The 26754-nt window shown below is 47.7% G+C and overlaps 1 protein-coding gene across 2 annotated transcripts in view; it reads left to right on the top strand.

Moving 5' to 3' along the window:
• The window catches only part of GABA-B-R3 (gamma-aminobutyric acid type B receptor subunit 3), a 232677-nt gene that overhangs the window by 179329 nt on the left and 26594 nt on the right, over nucleotides 1-26754 (top strand). For both annotated transcript variants that reach the window (XM_084602143.1, XM_084602142.1), the window contains exons 5-11: nucleotides 3815-3880; nucleotides 5191-5376; nucleotides 8051-8227; nucleotides 11121-11297; nucleotides 11955-12015; nucleotides 19597-19686; nucleotides 24319-24469. In XM_084602143.1, the coding sequence (XP_084458269.1) occupies nucleotides 3815-3880; nucleotides 5191-5376; nucleotides 8051-8227; nucleotides 11121-11297; nucleotides 11955-12015; nucleotides 19597-19686; nucleotides 24319-24469 (908 nt within the window). The remainder of the gene's footprint in view (nucleotides 1-3814; nucleotides 3881-5190; nucleotides 5377-8050; nucleotides 8228-11120; nucleotides 11298-11954; nucleotides 12016-19596; nucleotides 19687-24318; nucleotides 24470-26754) is intronic.

The following is a 26754-nucleotide window of genomic DNA, read 5'->3' as shown; positions in this document are numbered from 1 at the left end:
TTTCTAAAGTGGCAGTAATTTCCGACTCTCTATCCTTGTGTTCATCTCTCTCTTCGTCGGTGGATTCTGCAATAGTAAAAACCTTTGTCTCCCTGATCCCTAGACATTTGAAAATTGTACATATGGTATGGGTTCCAGGCCACAGCAATGTGACTTTAAATGAATATGCTGACAATTTGGCAAAAGAGTCCCTTAATGGCCCCGTATTATCTATCCTTCCGGCGACCGCGTACATCACCGCAGCGAGGTTTCGAAGAAACGTCCTATTAAATATGAAAAATGGACATCTTTTAAGATCTGATGACTACCTGCATCTAAATTATTCTTGGAATAGAAAATTATGTCATTCACGGCAACTTGAGATTTCACTAACAAGGCTGCGATGCCGTATCCCACCTTTAAATTTCTATCTTTACAGGTCTGGTTTGGCACTGTCTCCCGTCTGCGCATTTTGCGGTGAACAAGAAACATTAGATCACTCTTTATTGTTTTGCCGCCGCTTTACTACGCTGAGAAAGCAGTTGATGGAAAGGCCATTGCAACAGCTTGGCCTTAGTTTAAGCAGCCCGACATTGTTATCATTTGGCGCCACAATCCTTGGGCACAGTCACAGGTCTGTGTTTACCGCCATGCAAATTTTTTTACTGGACTCAAATCGTTTGCCTTGCTAAATATTTAAACATCACTTGTTCTAAAATTGTAGTGTCAATCTCCCGTGAGTGTTACCACTTTTCATTTTATATTTCACTTATTTCCCGTTTTGTTTCCTTTGCTCTACCCCTCAAATCATTTTTTTTTATGCAAGTATATTAAAAAAAAAAGAAAAAAAAAATCTTTGCTACCCAATTCTTGGCCGATCCCCCTCTGTGGGTATGTGCCATAAGTTATTTGGACAACAACAACAACAACAACAACAGCGGTGAGCAGCACAGACGCAAAACCCGCAAGCGACACTTCGTCGTCCTTCACTCAGTCATGCGCCACCTGGCAACGCTGGGTGGCAATATCAAGTCCGCGTCATTTAATCGATCGACTTTATGTCAATACTAGCTTCTTAAAGAATCCTTTTCATAATGACCACTTTTTGCTGCCCCCCGCCCCCTCTCTCTCTCTGGGCTTTTCTTCTTTTTTTTTTTTTTTTTTTTTTGTGCATGGCGTCTCATTCCACAACCTGTTTCGTTCACAAACCGTCGCATTCAAAGCGCTCTTCATGCTGCCCAAAAGTTTACATGTACGCGTATAAAAGAGCAACCTGCACGACATCGACTAAAGTAAAGAAATGACAGAATCATTCTGATATCTTTTTCGTTGTTTTTATAAGTGCGCTCTTTGGCATTCCATTAGAGTGGTTACTGTATAGCTACAGGAGCCGACCATCGAAGAAAAAGCGGAAAGGTAGAAAGAAGCGCGCAGGTTCGGACGATGCAAATTCAATCAGGGCGAGCTTTGTTCTAGTCAGGCCTAAAGTAATGCGGCGCTCGCCAGCGCAAAGCGTTGCAGAGAGGCAGGCAAAGTAAAACGAAGCGTAAAGAAAGATACAAATGAGCAAACGCTGATAAATCGAACTGTGGACAGTCGAACGTCATAAACATGCGCGTTCTGTGCTGCTGCACACCTTAATAATTGGTGCCGAGGGACAAGCTTCATTGTATACTCTGCTTTCAAACTCGACTTCCCTGCATTCCTTGACTTTTCTTGTCCCTAACATTTAGGCATTTCGCCCACTGGCACGTGGCAATTAATGAACTGGCAGCAAAGTTTGTCGGGCTCTGTCAACCGCCTATAGTTTATTGTCGCTCACCCTATTTTTCTTTTCTTTTTTTCGTTTTTCATTTCTTGCTTCTGCTCGTCTGCGTTTTTATTTTTTTTTATTTTTTTTTTGCCGGACGCTGGTGTCCCTCAGCTGCTGAGCAGTTGACTTTTGTGGCCCTTGGGCATCGTCTTTTCGTTTAACGTCTTGCCGCTGCAGTCGGCGAACGGTCGACGTGTTTGCCCAGGGCACTCACTCCTGTGTACCTTACTTTAAGAAGCACTGCCAGTGGCGCTGGCCACCACAGATTTCGCGCTCCTTGTACCACTACACTACTGGTGTTTGCGAGATTGTCCTTTTTTTTTGGCGCCTTTGTCACTCCTCGTCTTATTGCTCGGCGTTAAGGCGCTGCTAGTACGTCATATTGGATTTTCCTGCCAAAACAATATTCAAAGAAACAGCTGAGGATGCTTTAGCTTCGCTCCTGTCGTTCATTCCTGTAATTCGCAACATGTTGTGTACGAGATAGCCTTCAGTGCAACGCTGGAATAGTCTTTAAACAAGGAAGTAACAACGGTTAACATTCCCCTAGAGTGAGATAATAAAGCTGCCAAAAGTCCTCGCTTTTATGTTTGTACTTCTGCTTCTTTAAACTTAGTCTTCGTATTTACCCGCTCAAGTGTGTGCCAGCGACAGACTTCATAAGAGGTTGTATTCCTTTCAGTGTTTCTACACCAGCGATGTGTTCCTTTCAGCGCTGCTTGCTTTTTTTTTTTTTTTCGTTCTCGTATTCCTCAGTACTACTCCACAACGAAAGAAAAAGCAGTCAGCTGTGTTTATTGAGGGGGAACTTCTCCTTCCAGTGTAAACACGAACACCGGCTCATACACATAATGCAGAAGAAAGATCTATTATCTTTTTTTATATATATAATCAAACTAGGAACAGCGATAACCCTACGCAGTTCTTACTATAATAAAGCTACTTCTGCTCCAACATCATTAAATTTGCTCTACATTTTCATAAGTAAGGCGCCGAGTGAGGCAACATAATTACCTTTAGCGCTCCAGTAGTTTAGTACAGCTATAGCCTTGCGGGGATTCTGGTTACATTTCTGTGCAAGTTTATTTAGGAACGCTTAGCTGCAGAATTTGCATTCGCTTTAGTGCTTTCTGTTTGTGTTGGTTACAACCATTTCCTAAAGAGTATCACACCGGTCATGGCGACAATCCACCCGGCTTTGACTTCCCTCCTGTTCTTTTCGCGCGTCCATTCCCGCGCGTAGTGGCCAGCTTTGATTTATCCAAATTTATTTATGCAATTTGCTGAATTTATTGTACTCCTCTTACCTCGTCTCTTTGTGACCGCTTATTTCCTTGTACATCAATGCTTTCATGTGCTGCCATCGGATGTATTTTTCTTAGTTGATTGTGGTACTTGCTGTCTATATGGTTGTTCAGTTCACTTCAGTTCAGTTCAATTTGTTTATTTTCCAGTTTTGCTTGAAGGTTTTCTGGATAAAAGCTGCTAGAGCAGCTTGACTGAGTCCAGGAAACCGCTGCAAGGCATGGGGTACACAGCAAGCGTGTCAACAAAAGTGTCACACTACATCGCTCTTCTATTCACGATTCCTGAATGGAAACTGTGGATATTTATTTTCTTTACAATAAAGATTTAAACTGGGCCAGTTGTCAGCTATCGCTGGCCAAAGCGAAAGTAGAGATCATTGATTTTAAGTATATAAAGATTTAAAAATGAGGCTATTTTTTTATGCAGTGGCACAAAATAAAGGTGGAAGGTGCAAAAAGACCACGAGTGTGCAATTTTACAGCGGCGAAACACTATAGTTCTAACAAGCAGTCATTTATGTTTTCAATGTTGCCTTTTAGATTACTACGGCCCTCTTTTCAAGCACTTTTTCCTCTTGTTAGAGCCCTAACAAAAGAAATAACAACTAGCAAGCTCAACCTTTATATACATCCATTTAATTCCGCAATTATCAAGGAAAATGTAAATTACGAAGTTGAATGCACCTGACAAAGGAACATTACTGGTGTGTTACAGAATAAGGACAGCCGCATCATCATCGGAAGCTTCTCCAGGCACATGGCCCGCAAGATATTCTGTGAGGTAAGTGTTTCCTGTACACGGCGAGTGACGGAGGTGCAGTGTAATAAACAAACCAGACGTGCAATAAATTTGTCAGCATTTACAGAGCGACACGAGTATGGCTAAAAATAGAAGCAGCTATATCGTGGCAAGGCACAAAGAAATGTTTGACTAGAGGAATGTGTGCACAATTATGACCCTCTAAAAATGTCGGTGTATTGAGATTAGTTGAGATGGTTTATTACTGGGATAATCTGCAATAAGCAGCAGATAATCTAGTCGGAGACAGTATATCTGCTTTATGGAGTACATCACCCCGTAAGGGTAAATGGCAGAACGAGAGGAAGAAGTTAGCTGCACAGTATTATAGAGAAGTGGGCAATAGTTAAGAGGTAGCCTGAGTTTGCAAGCCAAACCGAAGTTGCGACAAGGGGACTTTTGACTTGAAACGTTGACTTGACTTGCGAACTGTGGCTCGCCCGCAATGCTTGCTAAGTTCTCTTTTATATTTTCTTGCAAGCAGACGCAAGAAAATTTAAAATTTGTTCGAAGATGAATAACAAAAATTTTGCAGCTAAAAATCCTGCACAGATCTTTAAAATGGGAAACATATTTCCCGAAAACTAGTTTTCTGCATCGTGTTTGCTCTAGCCAGCCAGGAGCCTTTCTTTCCAGATTAAAATGTTTACGCAAATTGCTTTGGCAGCCAGCCGCCATTATTGAAGTTTTAATGCGAAAGCAATACTACTCTAGATTTCAAGCATTCAGCGTAGCGCGGCCGGCAGCCACGTCTTATCCACGTGACGCTGTGACGTCACACCCCACGTGACGTCACACCCCACGGGAAATGCCAACTTGGGTATCTCGTTTCACATGGGACGGTTATGTCAGAATCAGCCTGCTAGGACCCTGGCATTCACGTTACCCCTATAGACCACTACAGCACATTCATACGGCTTGGTTAAAACGGTGCTTTATATTTGGGCTGAGGAAGAAGAAAAAGAGAACTTTCAGTCACCCTCAGCTAATGCTTTCGCTCTCAATATTTGGTTCAGCAGCGTTTAACACTTGTAATTTTTTACCTTTTCTTTTCTCATACCTGCATTATTCATTACTGCATTACTGCTATCTTTTCCGGTATCACTTGAAGAAAATTAAACAAGCGTTTTCTTTTTGAAAAATAACTCCTGAAGGTAAGATCCTTTTTTTTTTTTTTTTGCAAATAAAGTGATAAATCAGCCCATCGATAAATCAGTACATTCGAATGATCGATCAAGCAATTAACGCCATGTACAATGTCTCGCTTTTTTTTTTTTTTCTGCCGGTGACAGGTGTACAAGCTGGGCATGTACGGCGCCGATTTCCAGTGGATCGTGCACGGAGGGCTGGGCGAGTGGTGGCTCGACCCGTCGGGCACCGACTGCTCCGCTTCGCAACTGCGTACTGCCGCCACCAACGTCATCACGGTGGCCGCGTACACGGGTCGCCTGGCGAACCGCACCAGCGTGTCCGGCCTGGTACGATACGATATCTGGAGCGACATCGGGCCTCCGACGGGGCTCTGCCCGCCAAGTGATGAATGCGTTGGGATTAACGTGATTACGTGCGCCCTCTACCGTTACCACGTACAATGCGAACGAGAGGGGGTCGACAAGCCGGCCGTCTAGCCCAATTACCCGGAGAACGCTACTGGCGATAAGAGCTGAAGGTGGAGCATGTCAAAAGCTTTCTTTGTTTTCCACCATGGCGTAGAAAGATCAATGCATAGGGAAATGCTAGGAAGAGAGCAATGAGCCTGCGTGATAACTGCTTGAAAGCTCGAAACTGCACTCGCCATGGCCACACCTAAGCTATCTTGTGCTAATAGTTACAAAACCGCGCGAGGTGTGGCATTTTAATATTTTTTCTTAGCGTGGGGGGGGGGGGGGGGGGGCAGAGTACAATAAATCTAGAAAAAAAAAATAGAAGCGCTCAGATAGCCTAATGCAGTGACCTGCGTAAGCTGAATGCTCTTTTTAGGATGATGCTTTTTCATTTAATGCTTTTCCCTCTGGCCTCATCTCATTGAACTTGCGCCTATTTATCTCGGTGTACATTGGCTGGCTTTTATAGCTTACTTAATAACTTGTTTCGCACTAACCGCATTTACAATTTGCTTTATTCAGGTCTGCTTTATGCATCTCTATTACGCTTTTACATCTGTTTCATTGTGCACATTTCGCCATACTTGGCGAAAGGTGATCGATCAGACTGTAACGAGCGCCTGCTTTCCCTCCCTCTGCATTGCTCACTCGCTTAGAGGCGCCACTACACTCGCTTCTTCGCCTGTGAAGATTTCCTCCCTCGCCTGTCACGATTGAGGAGAGAGAGAGGGGGGGGGGGGGGGGGGGGATTAGCTACAAGCACTGTAGACTTCACTTGGCGAAGACGCTGAGACACACGCTCGAATTTTCTCTTGATGGCAATCAAACAATCCCGCATCTAGCCGACGGAAGCACCACCTATTAGATGGCCAGTAAGTGATTGGTATTGCCATCTACCGTTTATTTCCCACTACAACCGTGTTCTGACCAGTTATAAACAGACTGTCATAACAGGCTGTCAGACTACCCCGCACTTCACCAACCTTCGGACCACTGAGAGCGCCAGATAGGGACACATGCACCATTGGAGAGCTTCATAGCTATAGTACGGACATAAAGCGCCGCTCGCAACTGGTACAATATATGTGCGGCATTCTGGAACTAAAACTTCCGTCATTTGCACCAACGGCGCCAGAGCAAACGACAATGTCGTGTTCACAACCATTTCTTTTTAAATCTGAAAGTCTGTTTTTCCAGTTCAGAACGCCTTGGTCGGCCCCGCCGCAGTGGTTAAGATGCCTGACTATTTCGGAGTACCTAGGTTTGAACCAGATCGTCGGTGGCTGCGTTTAGATGGATGCGAAACGGAGAGGCGTCCGTGTGCAGTGCGATTTCAGTGCAAGAAACCCAGGTGGTCGAAATCACTCCGTATCTCTCCACTACGGCACTTATTTCTCTAGTGGAGAGATACGGAGTGATTTCGACCACCTGGGTTTCTTGCACTGAAATCGCACTGCACACGGACGCCTCTCCGTTTCGCATCCATCTAAACGCAGCCACCGACGATCTGGTTCAAACCTAGGTACTCCGAAATAGTCAGGCATCCATTACGGCACTTCTTTCTCTACCCCGCCGGGGTGGCGCAGTGGTTACGGCGCTCGACTACTGTTCCCAAGGACGCGGGATCGAATCCCGGCCTCGGCGGCAGCTTTTCGATGGAGGCGAAAAGCAAGGCGCCCGTGTGCTGTGCGTTGTCAGTGCACGTTAAAGAACCCCAGGTGGCCGAAATTTCCGGAGTCCTCCACTACGGCGTCTCTCATAGCCTAAGTTGCTTTGGGACGTTAAACCCCACAAACCAACCAACCAACTTCTTTCTCTCTTTCCGCTTTCACTCCCACCTTCCTCCCTTCCCGTACAGCGCGGTTCAGGTGTTCTTGGAGAAAGTGTGATAGATACTACTCCTTTCCTTTCCTGTAAACCAATTTACAAATTGCATTTTAGCTATTCACAACGACAGAATGCTAAAAATGTAAAGTTTGTGACGCAGAACTAAGGTTAGGTCGTTTTGAGCCTCCGCTGTTGTGGTAATCCGTGATCCCAGCATTCACCCGCACAATAATGTCATAGTTTCTTCAAAACCATGTGGAATATAACTAAACAACCGTCGTTTGGGAAGGCAAAGCGGCTTGCCGATCACCGCAGGCAGACCTTCGTAAGCCCGCCGATATATACGGTCGTTTCGTGCAGTTACAGCCAATTTACGCGTCGGCTGCGGAACAAGGGGCAGGCATCGTCCATCGATCCTGGTCGTGGCGGCCAATGCTTCGGGGAGCGAGCCAAGCAGCATCGGCCTTGTTTTGTGGCGGGTCGTTCACTGTGTGTGCATGAATGCGCGGGCATCAAGTGTCGGTCGTGCGAGCACAAGGCAAGGGGGAGGCCAAGTCCTCGCTGGCGATACGGCCACGCACAAGCAAATCAAAGGCGAGGGAAACAAGAAAGGGACGGCGATTAAGGGGAAGCGAATTATTCCGCTGGGGGGCATCCATTGCACCCCGTAGTGCAGTGCATGTGCGCGCGTCGCTAATTGCGCGTCGTTAATCGGGCGCAGCAAATGGACGCCTTCCGGCGGGAATTGGACGCCGAGCTGGAGGCTGAGCTGCGGTCCGGCCGGGAACCGCCGCTGCCCCCCGGAGCCGCCGGGTACCGCGGCCACGTAGCACAGGCCTACGATGCCGTGTGGACAGCAGCGCTGGCGCTGCGTTCTGCCGAGCTTCTCTGGAGGAGGGTGAGGAATGTGTTGCGTCGTGTCCTGGTGTGATGCATTACGTCGCGTTGCGTCGTTTTAATGCGACAGCATTTATTGCCTCATGCATCGTGTGACCAGAAAACGTCCTTCGCTCCTGGCAATCATTCAGAGATTGATAATATTGAAAGCAGTCACTTATAATCATGACTGATTACGAAAAAGCATTTGACTCAGTTGAAACCTCGGCGGTCATGCAGGCATTGCGAAATCAGGGGGTAGACGAGCCGTACGTGAAAGTGCTGGAAGATATATATAGTGGCAGCACAGCAACCATAGTTCTGCATAAAGAAAGTAACAAAATTGCCATAAAGAAAGGTGTTAGGCAAGGAGACACAATCTCCCCAGTACTATTCACAGCTTGCTTAGAGGAAGTGTTCAGAGACTTGGAATGGGAGCAGTTAGGGATAAGGGTAGATGGAGAATACCTAAGTAATCTGCGATTTGCTGATGACATTGCCTTGCTAAGCAACTCGGGGGATGAACTGCAAATAATGATTGATGACCTAGACAGGAAAAGTAGAAAGGTAGGCTTGAAAACCAATATGCAGAAGACTAAGGTAATGTTCAACAGCCTCGGGAAGGAACAGCAGTTTACATTAGGTAGCGTAGTACTGGAAGTAGTAGACGAATATGTCTACTTAGGACAGGTAGTAACCGCAGATCCGGACCATGAAAAAGAAATAACAAGAAGAATAAGGTTGGGATGGAGCGCATTTGGCAAGCACTCGCAGATTATGACTAGCAGCTTACCGGTATCGCTAAAGAGGAAAGTATATAACAGTTGCATCTTACCTGTACTCACCTATGGCGCTGAAACGTGGAGGCTAACCAAGAGAGTTCTACTTAAGTTGAGGACAACCCAGAGGGCTGTGGAACGAAAAATGGTAGGGGTAACATTAAGAGATAGGAAACGTGCAGAGTGGGTCAGAGAAATAACTCAAGTTACCGACATTCTAGTGGAAATTAAGAAGAAGAAATGGACATGGGCAGGACATGTAGTTCGACGAGAGGATAACCGATGGTCGCTTAGGGTAACAAACTGGATTCCAATGGAAGAAAAGCGTAGCAGGGGGCGGCAGAAAGTTAGGTGGGCGGATGAGATTAAGAAGTTCGCATGGGGTCAAGTGGATGCAGCTAGCACAGAACCGGGTTAAGTGGAGAAATATGGGAGAGGCCTTCGCCCTGCAGTGGGTATAGTCAGGCTGATGATGATGATGATAATCATGACAATTAAAATTTGATTAGTCATAGTCATAATTATGCATAATTATAGTTAGTCATAGTTGGTCATATTTTGTCCAAAACCTTGACTGTGATTAACGATGACTATGACAATTAGTAGGTGATGGTTAGTCATTGTCATATACTTATTATGACTATTACTAACCTTTGCTATGAAACATCATGACCATAACGAACTGTGATTATGACTAAAGCCATGTATATGACAAACTATGACTGTGGTTGGTCATAGTAAAGGTTAGCCATAGACATAGTTGCAGTGCCTGACGTCATAACAGCTCAATGTAGATGACACCACTGCATGTCCAGACATGTCTGAACATGCCAGGTGTTGCCATAGTAACGGCGGTGGCCGCACAATGTGATGTGATGCATTGTGATGTTGCGCTGCGTTAATTGATCTCTGTTGTGTTGTTTTCTTTTGCACTGTGTTGCTTAGTGCTGTGCTGTATTTTGTTTTTGTACTCAGCGTTATGTCACGCTGAATTTATACTGTGTTACGTAATGCCGTACTTCGTTATGTTGAGCTGTAGTCCATTTCACTATGTTTCTTTATCTTGCATTTTCCATCTGCATTGTCGCCCTTCATAATCTCACTCCTGATTTAGTTTCTGCAAGCCCGCCCTATCACTCACCCAGATTGTCCTCCATTCTTACTTTGTACCTTTTTTGTGAGATGTCTATTGTCTTGCGCCAAAGAGAGCCCGAACGACATACGACACTTGTGCTGCAAGCTACAAGTAAAGTTGCATTAACATAGCTTCGCCAATAAGCTAGTTGAAATGCGTAAAATAAACAGAGTACTAGTAATAACCACGCATGCACTGTAGTTTTTACAATGCTCGTTTATCTCGCTCTGGACTTAGCTGTCTGAACGAAGCGCCGCTTTGCTGTAAAACCCACGCATGATCGAGTGCCCTTGAAGTCATCGTTTGTTCGGAACTTTCGACAATAAAGCACACTTCGTTGTTTGGCAAAAACTGGACGCACTAGCACGAGAACTGACACCGTCACACGACGACGCTACCACTAAAGCGGCAGAGAAAGTACACCTACAGTGAGATGCAGTGTGCGCGAAAAGCAGAAATGCACAAGCAGTACGCACAATGCGACCGTTTCCTGCGGTTAACGGCTACAGTCACCATAATCTGACCTCTTTGCTCCTGTGAAAATAAATGATGCTGTATGGTGCTGTTTTCTGACGCTCAGTGTGTTGCCAGTACAAGTCCGTACCGCTTCAAGCCGGTACAAACCGGGGCAAGTCCCAATGATATATAGTTCCCTTTCCTAGATCACTAACCATGAAGGGGAGAAACTTGAAAATTTCAGTTGCGTAACAAATTGCATGAACGGTAAATATTGATCACTTTTGTTCTTGTGTTGTCTGCAAGCACGCAAACACACACACACACACACACACACACACACACACACACACACACACACACACACACACACACACACACACACACACACACACACACACACACCGATAAAAGCAGCTTTTCTTCTATTTGTGACTCCGCTTTCACTGGTACGCAACGAGGTTCCGTGTTGGCAACATCGGACGCAGCGTAGGCCTACCCTGCGGTAAAGGAGCTGACCATACGCATTACCTGTCTCGTCGCAGGCCGGCGTGAACCTGACGGTGTCTGACTTCCGCTACGAGAAGCTGCTGCCCGAGACGGGCGGCGGTGGCAGCCACGGCTGGAATGTTACCACCGAGCCGCTACCGCCGCCGCAGGAGCGCCGCATGGCCAACTACTTCGACCGCATCGTGTCTCGGCTGCGCTTCAACGGCATCTCGGTGAGCCCCTCCGTCTTTATCCCTCGTAGTTTTTGTTGCGAAAGCAACACTACGCTAGTCGTCGAGCCATTTCGCGTGGCACAGCATGGGCCAAGCTGCGCATGCGCGAGGAGCTGCGTGACGTCAGAGGCAGCAGCTGATGTGTCGGAGCTGACGAGTATAGAAAACTGCTCGAGTTGGATTGGATTCATCTTAAAGCAGCGCGAAACACAACACTAAGCAGGAGACGACACAAGCTGCCGTCGAGACCACGCTCGGCAGCGCGCTCCGCCGGTGCCGGAGAAGTGACGTCATAACCACAGCCAGCGCCAGCTGCGCATCACTCTCGATCCGTTAATCGTGCGGAGAAGCGTGTGTGGTGTATATAGCTATGAGCGCGCGGCCAAATCAACTATAGCGAAGGAGAGCCCGGCGGCTGCTCAGCGCGTAGCCTAAGCTATCCTAAGCGTAGTCATGCAGCAGTTGCTTTCGCAACTCAACTAGGTTTAACCGGAGCTAAACCACTGCCAATTTGTCATAAGCATGTATGGGTTTTCAAACTATCCATGAATTATGCACGAAATACGAGTGCGCAACATAAAGTCACCCCTAGGGCGATGAAAAAAAGCATATACGCGTTGCAAAACTCACATGCCCGCCTCTTTTCTGATCCACTAGGGCCCACTCTCGTTCTCCGGCAGCGACCGTGTCGGCATCACGGAGTTCCAGCAGAACCAAGGTGAGCTCTCAAGAATCTAGAGGCGACGTTGCCTTCGTCTCTCCGTCTTTCTGTTTCGAGATTATATCAGGCCGCAGTGGCGAGGAAAGTTATCCAGTTTCAAACTGAGACGTTAAAAGTTCGAATTCCCAAACCTGCTCACCTTGAACAAACAAAACTGACCCGCCTTGCATTCATCAAAAAAAAAAAATGCTGCAGTCAATACACATACTCGCACGCACGTGTTCCATATCGAGCGTATGTATTTCTGCGCGCTAAATGTGTGCATTACTTTGCAAGGTGTAGAGCGCTCTTCCATGCAGTCGCTAGCGCGCAACAAAGAGCGTAGCGAAGTTCCACAGCTACTTTTTGGTTCAATAAATCTGACAGAGCGCTTCGATGGGATGCTCTACACCGCGACATCAAGCCATTTTTCCAGAGAGCAGAAAAGTCGTGCTGAAATCGAAGAACATTACGCATATCTAACTGGGTCATAGTTGTGCCTTGATCAGCTTGCGCCAGTTTCAACCACGACACTGCAATGGGACAAGATTACAGGTGGGAACAAAAGAGGAGCATCCACGCTATTCACACACACACACACACACACACACACACACACACACACACACACACACACACACACACACACACACACACACACACACACACACACACACACACACACACACACACACACACACACACACACACACACACACACACACACACACACACACACACACACGCGCGCGCGCGCGCGCACGCACGCACGCACGCACGCACAAGCACGCGCGCGCTCGCAGCGGCGAACAGCCGCCTGCCGTATAGTCCGTTGCGACGAGCTCTTCGCTTCCTAACTTTGGCGTGACGTTAGTTTCGTTCCGTGCTGTAAAACAAAACGATAGGGATGTACTGTCCGCTGAACAGCGCTCAGCGGCGCGGGCGAGCAACAAGGGCATGCCATGCAGCACTCCGTGCTCGCTTCATTAGTCACGTCGGTATCGGCATGCTCCGGACAAGCGCCATACGCTGCTAATGAGCGGCGTGAAACGAACCTCGGTTCGGCACTCGAAGGGCCCTCTCGACCTGGCGATGCGCGCTCGAAAAAAAGCTCGGCCCGTGCGTGCGCCCTCTTTTGGGCTGGGTTGCGGCCCTGAAGAATAGAGGCCTCGCACCACTGTCCCTTTCCTCCTTCCGCTCTATTCCGCCCCGTCTACAAGCGCTCCCCTTGTCCACACACTGTCTAGGCGTTTCCCTCTCACCGCTTCACCCACGGCTCCACTTTCTCTCTTGGTTTCGGTATTCATGTACCGGCGAGAAAGAGAGCGTATCCTAACGTCACCATGCGGGAGTAACGGCAGCGAGACTTTCGATGTAGCACAGGCGCGTCTGCTGTGCTCCCGATGCACAAAATCAGCTAGCACAAGCTCGTATCTGGTCAAGGCCAGCAGATAACGCGTTGTTAGTGCGTCAAGTTGTGTTTGGTTAAGCGGTGTAATCTTTTCTGTCGGGAGACGATCGCGTCACTGAAAATTGAAGAGGTTAAGCCGGCTATGTCTGCAGGGGAGACGAAAGTGGTGGAGGCAAAATGAAAGGAAATGCCAGCTAGTTAATGAACGAAGTAAAAAAAAAAAAAAAGAAAGATGTGTAGGCAGAACCAACACTACAAAATAGTTCAAAGGCCGCTCGAGGGTGCAGGTTTGCAAAAGTAAATCATCCAGAACCCTCGAGCTCCACTTCTTGTAGGGTGCAGCCTACAAAGACCACCATTGCGTAATAAGTTAACTAATTGGCCCCACTCATTCGTTTTATCTTCCACTTCAGCGGAGCATGCACGACTATGTGCGGCTGGTAACAAAACCGGGAGGTGATGTGTCGCCAGTATGGAGAACAGTGAGCTGCGCTCACTTCTTAATGTACGCTTGTTTTTATTGTTGTCTACAGCATTTTTTTTTAGGCGTAGTTGAGTGCAGTCGAGCACTCTGCAAGATGTTCAGTAGCACTATACGCCACTTCGCCGAATCTCTGAAGTTCATAAGTCTGAGACGGCTTGGAACGTATATGTCTATCGCGTAGGCCGGTTGAGCTTTTGCAACACACTAACAATGTTTAACGTCATTTATCGCAACTGATTTTATGTCTGTGTAAAGGAGTTTCCTTTCAGAGCATAGAGCAAGTGCTGTCAGAACTTTTAAAGCTGCCGCTGAGTTGACTCAGCCGTACAAAGATGTCTGTTTTCTGCTGGGGCATTCTAATTGACGATGATCTGTACAATACTTCCACCTTCTTGTGCTAGTTCTCGTGCACTAGACATCCAGCGTCAAAGATCCCGCCAACTACTCTTCTGTGAGACTGGACTCAGTTTGGAAAGAAAAGCCAGCAACAAAGGCAGTAGACTAGGCATTCAGGTGTTAAGCACTAATTACTTGCGGAATGGCCTGGGGAGTGTGTCTCTTCGAAACTGACGATACAAGCAGTTTCTCCTTTAGCTACCACTTTGGAAATTAAGTTATGACGATATTGTCTTACGGTATGCTTTACATGATTTCAATTTTCACGGAGCGAGTGAGACTGACCAAATCATTTGGAGCCTATCTAAATTCTTGAAAATTTCGCTATCAAATACATGGTAGCGAAAGGGCCAGAAGATGTGATTCCTGACGAACACCAAGCGAAACGAACAAGCGCAGAGGGGAAGACGCAGTGCGGTAGCCAAGGCCTCAACAAGATGATTTGTCTTCCTTTGGGCAAAATGAACTCTTATCCAAAAGTTGTCTAGCGCGCTGTCTACCCCGCAGCCATTGTCCCTTTCGCTTGGTGTTCAATCTATCACGGTGTTGAAAATTCATTGAGTTGGCACTGTCCTTGCCCCAAGTCGCAAATGTCAGCATTGGATTTTCTTTTCACTACATTTGTATCTATATATTGTTGTGCCTGGCCAAAGCCGCCTAGAAATTCAGCCGGACGCCAAACTTCTTCGGCGAACGCCTCCTTCACAAACTTTGGATACTTCTCTGCAAAGCACCAATGCACTGGAGGCGAGCCGTACCAAAGGGACAGAAGCGACGTGTTTTAACATGCGCTGAACGTCCAGACAGCACGGCGCGCCGTGGCCCTGACGGTGAACCCCTTCTCGCCCCGCAGCATATTTGAAGCGAGAGCGCAGCAAGCTCTCCCATTGGCCCTGCGAAAGTGCTGCCGTCGGATTGGACCATTTTGAGCGTCAACGGTTCTCGGCAACGGAGTCTCAAGTGCTTCCGTTCGAGACTCCGAGTGTGAGTTCGTCACGAGCGTCCATCGGGAGCAGTTCGCCCCCTGACAGTGCGGACGCGGCGGAATCTCCCCGGCCGTCGCTGCGCGAGAACAGTCGCGTATGGCTATGTTAGCTTTCGGCCCCAGAGCCGATCTTGTTTTGTAAATACCTGTAAATAGTGTATAAAGCCTTTTCTTCATCTCACCAACGCCGACTCGGATTCATCGCTACCGCCCAGGAAGCTGACAGCCCTCGTTCACGAAACGGGTGACGAGCGCTGCGTTACCAGCTCCTTGGCACAACCCTGTTGACGGTGGGCTACTGTGTGATAACCCCACCGGCACAACATTGGATGGCAGCTGCGGGATTGACCGGCGTCAGGCACCTCGGCGCGGTGAGTACCTGAAGTTTCCCTCAAACGCCAGACTTCTCTAACACACAGGGTAGCTTAGAGAAAGGCTGAACGTAGCATTGTGTTAACCTTGCGTGTTTCAAGCCTACAGGAAGTGTTTTGAAACCCAGGGGATGCTGAGAAGGGAATCAGTGTGAGAAAGGCTTGCGCATCTCTTGCTAGGAGCGAGATAGCGAACGTAAAGTACACTATTCTAAAAAGGCAATCAACAAGAGGCCGGTGTAAAAGATGGAGAGTTACAAGGTCAGAGAACTTCTCCAAATTTGTGATGAGTTGGGCATCGATTTGGGCTCAACAAAAAGAAAAAAGGAAATTCTTGAGATCATGCAGGCAGAAGAAGTGACGGTTGAGGAAGCCGCAGAGGCCTGGGATGATATTCAAGAGAGAAAAGGGAAGGAGGAAGCCAAAATGCAAGAACTCCAAAAGCGCGAGGAGCGTGAAAGGCTAGAACGCCAAAAGCGCGATGAACGTCGCGAGAAAGAGGAGGAGAAAGAACGTCGCGAGAAAATGCAACGTGAACGTAGGGAACGTTTCGAGAAAGAGATGTGTGAACGTAGAGAACGTTACAAAAAAATGCAACGTGAACGTAGAGAACGTCACGAGAAAGAGATGCGTGAACGCAGGGAACGTCACGAGAAAGAGATACGTGAACGTAGGGAACGTCACGAGAAAGAGGACGCCCGCGTATGGCAACTGATGCAGCTGGAGGTTTCAACACATAGAATGAGCGTGGAAAAGATGAAAGCTTTTAATGCCATTCATTGTAACGGTTCAATACCGCAAGACTGTCCACCACCGTTCCTCATCGCCGAGGATATGGTAGTGTATTTGGCAGACTTCGAGAATGTCTGCAGAAGTAAACGTTTCGAGCGAGATAGTTGGGCACAGAAGTTGGTAGCTCTTCTCTCCGCTGAAGCGTCGGAAGAAATCAAGCGATTGGTAGGCGACCGCTTGAAACATTACGATGAACTAAAAGAGTCATTGCTGATACGATATCAGATAACGCCTCAGGATCTTCGGAAGAGATATGAGAGCGAGAAACATTGTAACAAGGCATACTTTGATTTGGCCTATCAGTTGAAAGCCGCTGTAAGCGAATGGCTAGAAAGTCAGGAAGTCTCGGAGCAAATTGTGCTTGCACCAGAGAATGAGACACAACTTGAGGAAGCGGCCGAGCAAAGCGATAGCAGCAGCGAGCTGATCGAGTCTCAAACAGAAGTGTCTAGGGTTACCTTGGTCGAACCATTGGCAGCTGAGACGGTTGGAGCCGACTCCATCGGCGAGAAATCCACAGTGACACCGTCCTGCACGCATTCCCACGTAGCTGTAAGCATTCCACCAATCGAGAGTGGGGAACTGGCAGTAAATCAACCGCCTGACAACTCAGAAGCAGAAGTTGTAAACTGTGGCGGAAATGTAGTCAGGCTAGGAGACGACAAATTGGTGATTTCCGAAATCAGCGTTGTCGTAAATCAGGACACACAGAAAGACGAAGTGCCGTTCATGGAAACTGCGCAGCCCACGAGTGTTGAACAGCTAAGGCAGGCCCATGACGCGGACGCTGTCGAGAACCACACCTGTGAAGTCGACGGCGAGCGACTAGACTGGAGCCATGGGTCTTCCTGTCCTGACGCGCTCAATTGTATTGGCGAAAACAACCTTGGTGCGAACATGGACCTCACGCGATCCGAAGCGCCGCAGCTGTCGGACGAACGTGATCGCGCGCCGGTTAGCGCTGAGCGATGGGGCACACCGGCGGATCAGAGTAACCTGAGTGGCGAGCCTGCAGAGGATATGCCTAGCTCGGGGGCTGGCGTGAGCGAACCTTGTCCTTGTTCGGACGCGACTGGCAGTGAGTCATACGCTGCTGGCCGCGATGCAGGCGCGGAGCCGCACTCCGACGATGTCGGCGCCATACTAGCTCCGGTTACCGGCAGCTTGAAAGAGCAGGCACCAAAAGAAAGAAAGCAAAAACTCAAGTGCCGCCGCCGAAAAGAGCGGAAAGGCAGGTGCATGAAAGAACGCTGTCACCGAAAGGTGAGAAAACGCAAACGATCGCGAAAGGAAAAGAAGCGGCGATCCCAGTGGCACAAATGCACCCGTGCTCTGAAAATGCGCGATTGGTGCGCAAAGCGTAAGGAACGAGACAGATCGTTCAACAAAGCGAGCAACTTGTGTACGTTTGTTCTTTCACGCACAAAGTGGAAAGAAAGGTCTCGTAGAGAAATGGACAGCCGAGGCTGTAGCGGAGGGAGGAGAGCCAAACCGCACGAATACTGCTTCACGTTCTGCCGCTTGCGGAAGAAAGCAGCACAATGCGAACTCGGATGCTTTGAGTCGTGCATTCGAGACATAGCTACCTTCGACGACCATTTCGTCGCTAAGGGTAATGTAGGCAGACCGGGGCAAAATTGAATGACCTCCTTACTTCCTCAGTTGTGGTCTACGGTCCAAGTGATTTCAAGGAGACTCTTTTCCATTTCTGATTATTACTTTCCCTGCTATTTAATGTATAATTAATGTGCAAAATTGTTGTTTGAACCTTGTGTACTGCATCGTATACACTTGTCTCTTGTTGTAGTGGGAGCAAAAAGGGGACAACAATTTAGCTAATTGAATTTGAAATTTTGCCTCTGTCTGGTGTTTGACGGGTGACCGAGGGTACTTGCTTGTGTTGGGTGTTGCCTGTTGTCGGTCGGTTTCGCAAGCCGCAGAAAAGTCTACCGTTACCAGTGGCGAGTGGCAAGGGCATCGGAGCGACCCGAGCGAAGTTGATCGGCGTGCCCCGGCAACAAGGCTGTCGGCAGAGATCCTGACCTGGCGAGTGGAACCCGAGGCACGTGAGGCTACCTGGCGCCCGGACACTGTACGTGAGCTTGGAGGAACCTGGCGAACGAGCGCGCCCGGCATCCGAGCCACATGCGAGCAGCTCGTCTTCCCGGCGCATTGTCTGATGGCGGGGGGTGCTGTTGTGCCTGGCCAAAGCCGCCTAGAAATTCAGCCGGACGCCAAACTTCTTCGGCGAACGCCTCCTTCACAAACTTTGGATACTTCTCTGCAAAGCACCAATGCACTGGAGGCGAGCCGTACCAAAGGGACAGAAGCGACGTGTTTTAACATGCGCTGAACGTCCAGACAGCACGGCGCGCCGTGGCCCTGACGGTGAACCCCTTCTCGCCCCGCGGCATATTTGAAGCGAGAGCGCAGCAAGCTCTCCCATTGGCCCTGCGAAAGTGCTGCCGTCGGATTGGACCATTTTGAGCGTCAACGGTTCTCGGCAACGGAGTCTCAAGTGCTTCCGTTCGAGACTCCGAGTGTGAGTTCGTCACGAGCGTCCATCGGGAGCAGTTCGCCCCCTGACAGTGCGGACGCGGCGGAATCTCCCCGGCCGTCGCTGCGCGAGAACAGTCGCGTATGGCTATGTTAGCTTTCGGCCCCAGAGCCGATCTTGTTTTGTAAATACCTGTAAATAGTGTATAAAGCCTTTTCTTCATCTCACCAACGCCGACTCGGATTCATCGCTACCGCCCAGGAAGCTGACAGCCCTCGTTCACGAAACGGGTGACGAGCGCTGCGTTACCAGCTCCTTGGCACAACCCTGTTGACGGTGGGCTACTGTGTGATAACCCCACCGGCACAACAATATATACCTCTATGGTGCTACATAATACATACAGTAGTTTTACACGCTACAGAAGGGCTAAATTTCTCGCTCACTTAGCGTGTCATGAGCACTGTTGTCTCACTGGGCCATGCGTCCACGGCCAAGGATTCCAAGGAAACCTTTAGCCAAATGGTTCTTGACGCAGGATCCTTACAACCGTGGCACTGCCGGAGCCTTTTTAGAGACCCTTCCGTTAACAATGGAAAATCACTACGTTTATCTAGACGAAAGAAATGGCAAAGACATGCGGTCGTGGCCCTTTTTCCGCAGGTGGATTCCTTCGCAAGGTGGCCCTGTACATACCCGATTCGAAGACGCTGGACTTCTCATGTCCACGGTGCCGCCCAATCATCTGGCAAGGTATAAGTCCCGACTTCTATACCTCCTTACTTCTTTCTTTGCTTGCATTGTTTTTGTTTTATTTGTTCTTTCTACGCACGTCATTTCTTCTTTAGCGCAGCAGCAGTACTACTCGCAGCCTCACAAGAAGCACATACATATATGTGCGGGTCCAAAGCCGATTTAACCTTTGACCCTTGCAAGCGCTGACGGAACAGAAACCTTTCGGCGCTATTGGTTTTGGAACTCAGGCCATAGAGTGACATAACCGACAAGACGGGACACCCCCGTAGGCCCCTGCGGCCGAGCTCGGCGTTCCACGCCTCCACCTGATGGTGACGCACATACTTGGCCTTCGAGGTACGGCAACAAGCGTGGCTATCTCTAGGCTGCTACAAGATGGTAGTCTTCGTCGCCTCCGCTAGGTTCGCTGAGAGCAAAAGTGTCCCTTCTTGTCGGCTATGTTACTGTATGCTGAGGCCGAGGAACGCAGAGCAGTTTTGCTGGCCACTGCGTTAGACCTCTGCGCTGTCTCGGTAGCCGGTTTCACACGCGAGTGCGCGAACGCCCAGTGTTTCGTCCCTGTTGATAGCTGTCTTGAACAAACCCGTTTCACAGCGCAGTCTACACGTATATGAACAAAATGTGCCTGCTTTCTCAGATTAGCATGAAGACTAGTCCGAAGTCTTCGATATGGACTGAAGCAGAGTGTCGCATGTGCTCGACGACAAAAACGCAACCGGCAAAACGATGGCGGCAGTGGGAGTCAACGGATCGGTAAGCTATAGTTCAGCAGAGAAGAGCACTGCTAAACCAAGGCATGTATATATATATATATATATATATATATATATATATATATATATATATATATATATATATATCTCCAAGCAAACATTAAAAAAAAAGACAAAGTACCATCCCCAACGCTTTCCTTGGCCTCGCCGACTGTTGGCTTCTTTCCTTCATGTATTATAACGAGCACCCTCATTTCCCCTTAATTGATCTGCTTGTAGCTTACGGGGGTCTCGGTTCTGGCAGTCTTGAAGCCATAGGTAGCGTAAGAGGGTTCTAGCACAGCTTTCGCCCTCGCTCTTGATCACGTTCTACGTGACGCTGGCGGTAACAAAGGACGTTCTACGTCCGCCGCTATGGCTGAGGGTGGCGCTGGTGAACACTCTCAAGGTTCGTATACAGACAACATAAATACCCAAGCAAGTAGCAGGGGGGACAGCGGCCGATGTAGCTCAGTTGGAAGAGCACCGGACGCGATATTCGGAGGTCGTGGGTTCGGTTCCCACCATCGGTACGTTGTTTTTTCTTCTACTTTGTGTTTATTATATTTCCCCTAAACAGATTACATTACTAATTTCTGTGATTATCCAAGCAAACATTAACAAAAAAAGACATAAAGTACCATCCCCAACGCTTTCCTTTGCCTCGCCGACTGTTGGCTTCTTTCCTGCATGTATTATAACGAGCACCCTCATTTCCCCTTAATTGATCTGCTTGTAGCTTACGGGGGTCTCGGTTCTGGCAGTCTTGAAGCCATAGGTAGCGTAAGAGGGTTCTAGCACAGCTTTCGCCCTCGCTCTTGATCACGTTCTACGTGACGCTGGCGGTAACAAAGGACGTTCTACGTCCGCCGCTATGGCTGAGGGTGGCGCTGGTGAACACTCTCAAGGTTCGTATACAGACAACATAAATACCCAAGCAAGTAGCAGGGGGGACAGCGGTCGATGTAGCTCAGTTGGAAGAGCACCGGACGCGATATTCGGAGGTCGTGGGTTCGGTTCCCACCATCGGTACGTTGTTTTTTCTTCTACTTTGTGTTTATTATATTTCCCCTAAACAGATTACATTACTAATTTCTGTGATTATCCAAGCAAACATTAAAAAAAAAGACATAAAGTACCATCCCCAACGCTTTCCTTGGCCTCGCCGACTGTTGGCTTCTTTCCTTCATATATATATATATATATATATATATATATATATATATATATATATATATATATATATATATATATATATATATGAAGGAAAGAAGCCAACAGTCGGCGAGGCCAAGGAAAGCGTTGGGGATGGTACTTTATATATATATATATATATATATATATATATATATATACACACACACATAGTCTTGGCGTCGTAGGCTTGTACCGGGTCTCCAAAAATTCCTAGAAATAGGGGGGTCAAAATAAAAAAATAATTTTCTCTAACAAACTCTCAATTGCGGGGAACGTAAATTACTGGGATAATGTCCTAATTACGCGGCTAATTAGCTGAAACTTACAAATTGAGTTTTAATTTTCACAGTGACAGTAGAGAGTTCGAAGCCACTGAGAAAGCGACTCAATATCAATTACTGAAATAGAGAAAAGGTCATTTTCTAAAACCCTGCAGCGCAAGCAAATCCGCATTGAAGCGAAACTGAGTGACATCCTCTGATGACGTTTGGTCGTCAGTATGGCGCTTAAATCGAACAGCATGTGCTATTCTGCTACGTCACCCACATTAGTTTGCTTTGTTTCTTGTTGCAAGAAAAACAACGGTCATTTCCAACTGCTTATTCGTTTCTTTTGAGAGCGACGAAGGAAAACAAAGTGTATAACAATACACAGTAAACAAAGCCGTTCGAATAAGGCGCCATAGTCGTTGCAACACGTCATTAGCCGACGCGCATTTTCCAGCGAACTTCCTTGCAAAAAAAATGTCAGACTTTTTCGCGCTACAGGGTTTGCAAAAAATACTAGGGTGCACTTTGAATTACTAAAGTCCGATGAGGCGAAGGCCTCTATCGCGCGTCGGTTCGAAGCCCTCCACTACGGTATCTCTTTATCTCTGTTTTCACTACCACCTTCGCGATCACGCGATAGCGTAAGCTACCAGCCAACATATAAAGCCCCGCTTTAACCGAGCCGTATGAACGTGCCTGCGTAGCTTAGGGATAACCTGAATGCAATGGTTTTGGCAGGCTGATTGTGATATCATCCTCCCATACGAAAGGAGAGACCCGAGTTGGCAGCTCCTGCCAAACGTAATGTCAGGAAGCCCTACGTCCAGTTGATTCTCGGCCATGTCAGCTGGCAGCTACCGCCTCCCACGTAACGAAAGCGTTACGGACGGACGGACACGATCCGCAAGCATGAGCCATTAAAGGATATCGCCTTAAAATGACATTTTTTCCTATCGAAAACTAATGTATTATTGCCGCATCTCCAGCTCCTTACTCCGTATTGGCACTAACCGCACAACTATGTTTATTACAGAGTTATTAAGTTTTTAGTTAATTTTATGTTAATTATAAGAGTTCTTACTGTATATTACGTCCACCGTGGCTGATAGTATATTGCTGAAATTACATTTTTTTTATTTTATAAAACTTCCTACTTTAAGAAATGTTTTAAGCTGTTCGCTGAAACTCCTGGTATAACGACTAAGCCATGAATCATAGGATCAGCTCATGTTCCAGAGTAGTTACTGCGTCTTTTCGGGAGGTGGCGTCCCGTGTGGCATTTCTTGTTTGAAATAAGATTCGATATGGGGATAAAGTGTGACAGAAAGAAAGTTTGGCTACTGCGCACGCAAAGATCGACAAATGGCACTCTTTAGTTGGAGAGCTGCACCAGTAAACGTTGCTTGCTGTCGTATTGCCTTGCTTGGTCCCTCGAGAGACCGCTGTCCGCATTCCATTGTTTGTATCGTCTGTCTTAGTTTAGCCACGTACGCCAACGACATCGCTTCGTTGCGGTAGAGAGAAGCCACGAACACCTGCGGTATCAGAAAGTCTTCTTCTGGGCTGTTGCTTTTATCTCGAAACTGAGTAGAAACGTGTCGCATTGAAATGAAAGCTCCCAGCAGTGTATCATTTTTTGATGTTGTCACAATTATTCACAGTGCCCCTTCACCGCTATTGCAGTATACCCTCTTTACATGACGTGTTATACTGTCTTTTTTTTTTTTTTTTTTTTTGTACGCAAGCTTGCCATAAGGCATATTATAGGAACTCATGTAAATGGTTTTCCGTGAGGAACCGGAGCAGGCTCCCGCTCTTAGCGTTGTCGGTGAGCCATTTAGAAAAGTCCTCTTCTCTTGTTGTGGTTAGTCCCACTTCGCGCAGAATCTGTTATACTGTCACGTGTTTGGGGCAAAAGAAGGAGGAAACGAAGGAAGAAGCAGGAGTTCGTGGGCCTTAATTGAGGAACTCTTGGTTCCACACGCTTTGTTACGTACTAAGTGTGTAACAATATACACAAGAATAAGGGTGGCTGTTGATGATGTGAACGGCGCGCTTCGTTTATGACTTCTTATAGCCGAGCATGAGGCCGCCCCCCTTTACACGTTTTGTCTTGCTGGAAAACAGCTGGAAATGCGAATGGCGCAAGTTCCGGGGTGGATTAAGGGAAACAACCGCCCCGCTTTTTCTACTTCTTCATGCTGTAGATACCAGAGCACCAATGGTGGAGGTTGCTGCAACATTGCTAGTGTGGACTGTATCGAAAAGTGCTAATAAAGAGGAAATAATTTTGCTTCATGTAAATGCGATACATTTCTTCTTACCACTCATGAAAAGATCAGTGCCTGGGAGGCAAGTTCCACATGATCGCGATGATGGTGTACAGGCACAATTGTGTCCCCTTCTCGCAGACGGCGAGCCCCCCGTGGCGCGACGCATCGTCAAGCTGAGCGTGGCCACCATCCAGCGCAGCGTGTTCGTCTCCGTCTCGGTGCTGGCTGCCTTCGGCATGCTGCTGGCCATCGCCTTCCTCGCATTCAACCTCTACTACCGCAAGAGCAAGTGAGAGCGCTTATCCTGCGTGCAGGCACCAAATGCATGCATCGGCTACAGCGGCAGCAATTGCGTATGGTTGTGATGCTCGCATAAGTATCTAGCACCAGACAGGGGTGCAAGTAAAATTCTTAAAACGCAAGGAAGCTAGCCAGAAGCTAAAAAAAAAAATGTATATGCAGCCACGAAGACTTGTACTTGTCTGTTCTTTTCTTCTTCTTCTTTTTTTTTTCTTTTTTTTTTGCAAGGGTTATAATTTCAGGCCCTGGGTAATCACAACGGATTGTTCTTTCTTTCTTTTTTTTTTCATCAAAGTTCGGTCAGCCAGCATACGTTTTGTTGCGCGCACATTACATTTCTGAGAACGGCGTTTACTGATGTCGCTTGATCTGTGAATCTGTAACGGAGCACAGGTGTTCAACTCCTGTAATAATAGTACATTTTTCATGGTTCGGTCCCCGATACGTCTATTGTTACCTACTCTGGTTTCCGAGGGCCTTAATCTTCTGGGTTAAAAAAAAAAAAATAAGAACTCGAACTTATAAGCTTCTTTCATTCTTCCATTCCTAATGTTGTACAACCAATTCGCTCCAGTGAGGTTCAATGCGGCACATATAACCAAATGTTAGGGTATCTTTTAATGGCTACCAAGGCATTGCGGTATCACAAGAAACACAGCAATGGACTTCATGTGACTGTTCCTGTATCAATAGTTGACACGTGTGGGCTTAGTATAGTCTTAGTACTATATACTTAGTATAGTCTAGCGAGGGAGCCCACGTTTGCTCCTTATAACAACACAGGTGAGATTTAAAACCACGTCTTCAATGCAATGGACCCTGTACACCGCCTTCGTCTTCCGCCTAGCATACCTAAACACGAATCAACGTTGATGTGCCGTCTATGGCTTGGTATTGTGTTCTCTATAGTTAGAGCTAATTTCTCATTTGGATGGCATGTGGATGCGTGGAGACACTCACACCTATTGTGTGAGTGATGTGTGATTACCATGATTCTGCGACCGAAAGACTTACGCTGCTCTGTGCGCTGGACCAGCTAGATCCTCGCCCTCTGGTAGAGGATAAGATTCTCTGACCGTGGCCACAGGGTCGACTGTTCTGTAACCTGAGAGCGTCTATCTTAGGAGACAGACTGTGTATTTTCTCCTCTTCCAAACCCTCTCTTTCTCTCTCATTACCCCTCATTCATCTTCCCCAGTGGAGGGTAACCAACCGGGACATCATTCTGATTAATATCTCATGCCTACCCTTCTTCTTGTTATAAAACTCTAAAAACTGCAGGAAACATAGCTCGAAGGAGGTACAATCGGGAGATTGCGGTAGACAGTTTATCGCGATTCATATAGTAGCGTGGATGCATACCGGATGCCATTACGCAGGAGACATCCGGTAGACCGGAATTCGTTTACGAGTGTAACCCCCCTGTGTTAAAATCCCCTGACACACAGTTTCAGCGGAGCGGGTGCGTATTAGCGCACCAGGCATACGTATGCCGGATTAACGGATGCCTGTTGCGCACGCTCAGCGTCAGGTGCGCGCTGCACCTTGCTCCACATCTCGCAAGTGCACAAGCTTAACTGGCATCCATTAATCCGGTATACGTCTAGCTCACGCGCCTATTCCATGCTACAACTCGCCATGTCGCGATGGATGAAGCCAGTGCTTTATTATTTTTCGATGCCCTTTCCCTCGCTTGTGTGAGGGTCCGGCAGCCAGGTCGGTTGAGTGCTGCGCAGTCTGGTGCTGTGAGCTTTAAGTCTCGCTCAGTTTCAAGCGGGATGGAAGGCTTCCCGAAGGCGATAATCGGAAGGAAGGATGGAAGAGTCATGCAGGCAGGACACGCGCTAGACATCAGCGGAAGTTTAACTGCCGGCCAAACAGGAAATAATGTGAATGCACTCGAAGCTTTCAAAACTGGTTCGCTGCGCACGTGAGGGAAGATGGTTTGCTTTGGTTCGTGGGGCTTAACGTCCCAAAGCGACTTAGGCTATGAGAGACGCCGTAGCGGAGGACACCGGAAATTTCGACCACTTGGGGTTCTTTAACGTGTTTTTGTATAGTTTTTATTTGGCTGTCCGAACAAGTGCTTAAGCTTGGCTCAATAACTTGCGCAGTAAGCGGTGAAGCAGCACAACGCTGATCGCACTAGCCTGCAGAACTGAAGGTGGGCACCTATACAAAACGCGCGAATTTGATTGTTATTCGTTTCTGAAGCTTAGGGCCGAATCAGTACCAATGCAAGGAGAAAATTTGTTGCTGTGGCGCTGACTGGGT

The sequence above is a fragment of the Amblyomma maculatum genome, chromosome 4 (assembly GCF_055883805.1).
Source record: "Amblyomma maculatum isolate TAMU_Amacu chromosome 4, ASM5588380v1, whole genome shotgun sequence".
NCBI lineage: Eukaryota > Metazoa > Arthropoda > Arachnida > Ixodida > Ixodidae > Amblyomma > Amblyomma maculatum.
This window is presented reverse-complemented; position numbering and strand designations above follow the sequence as displayed.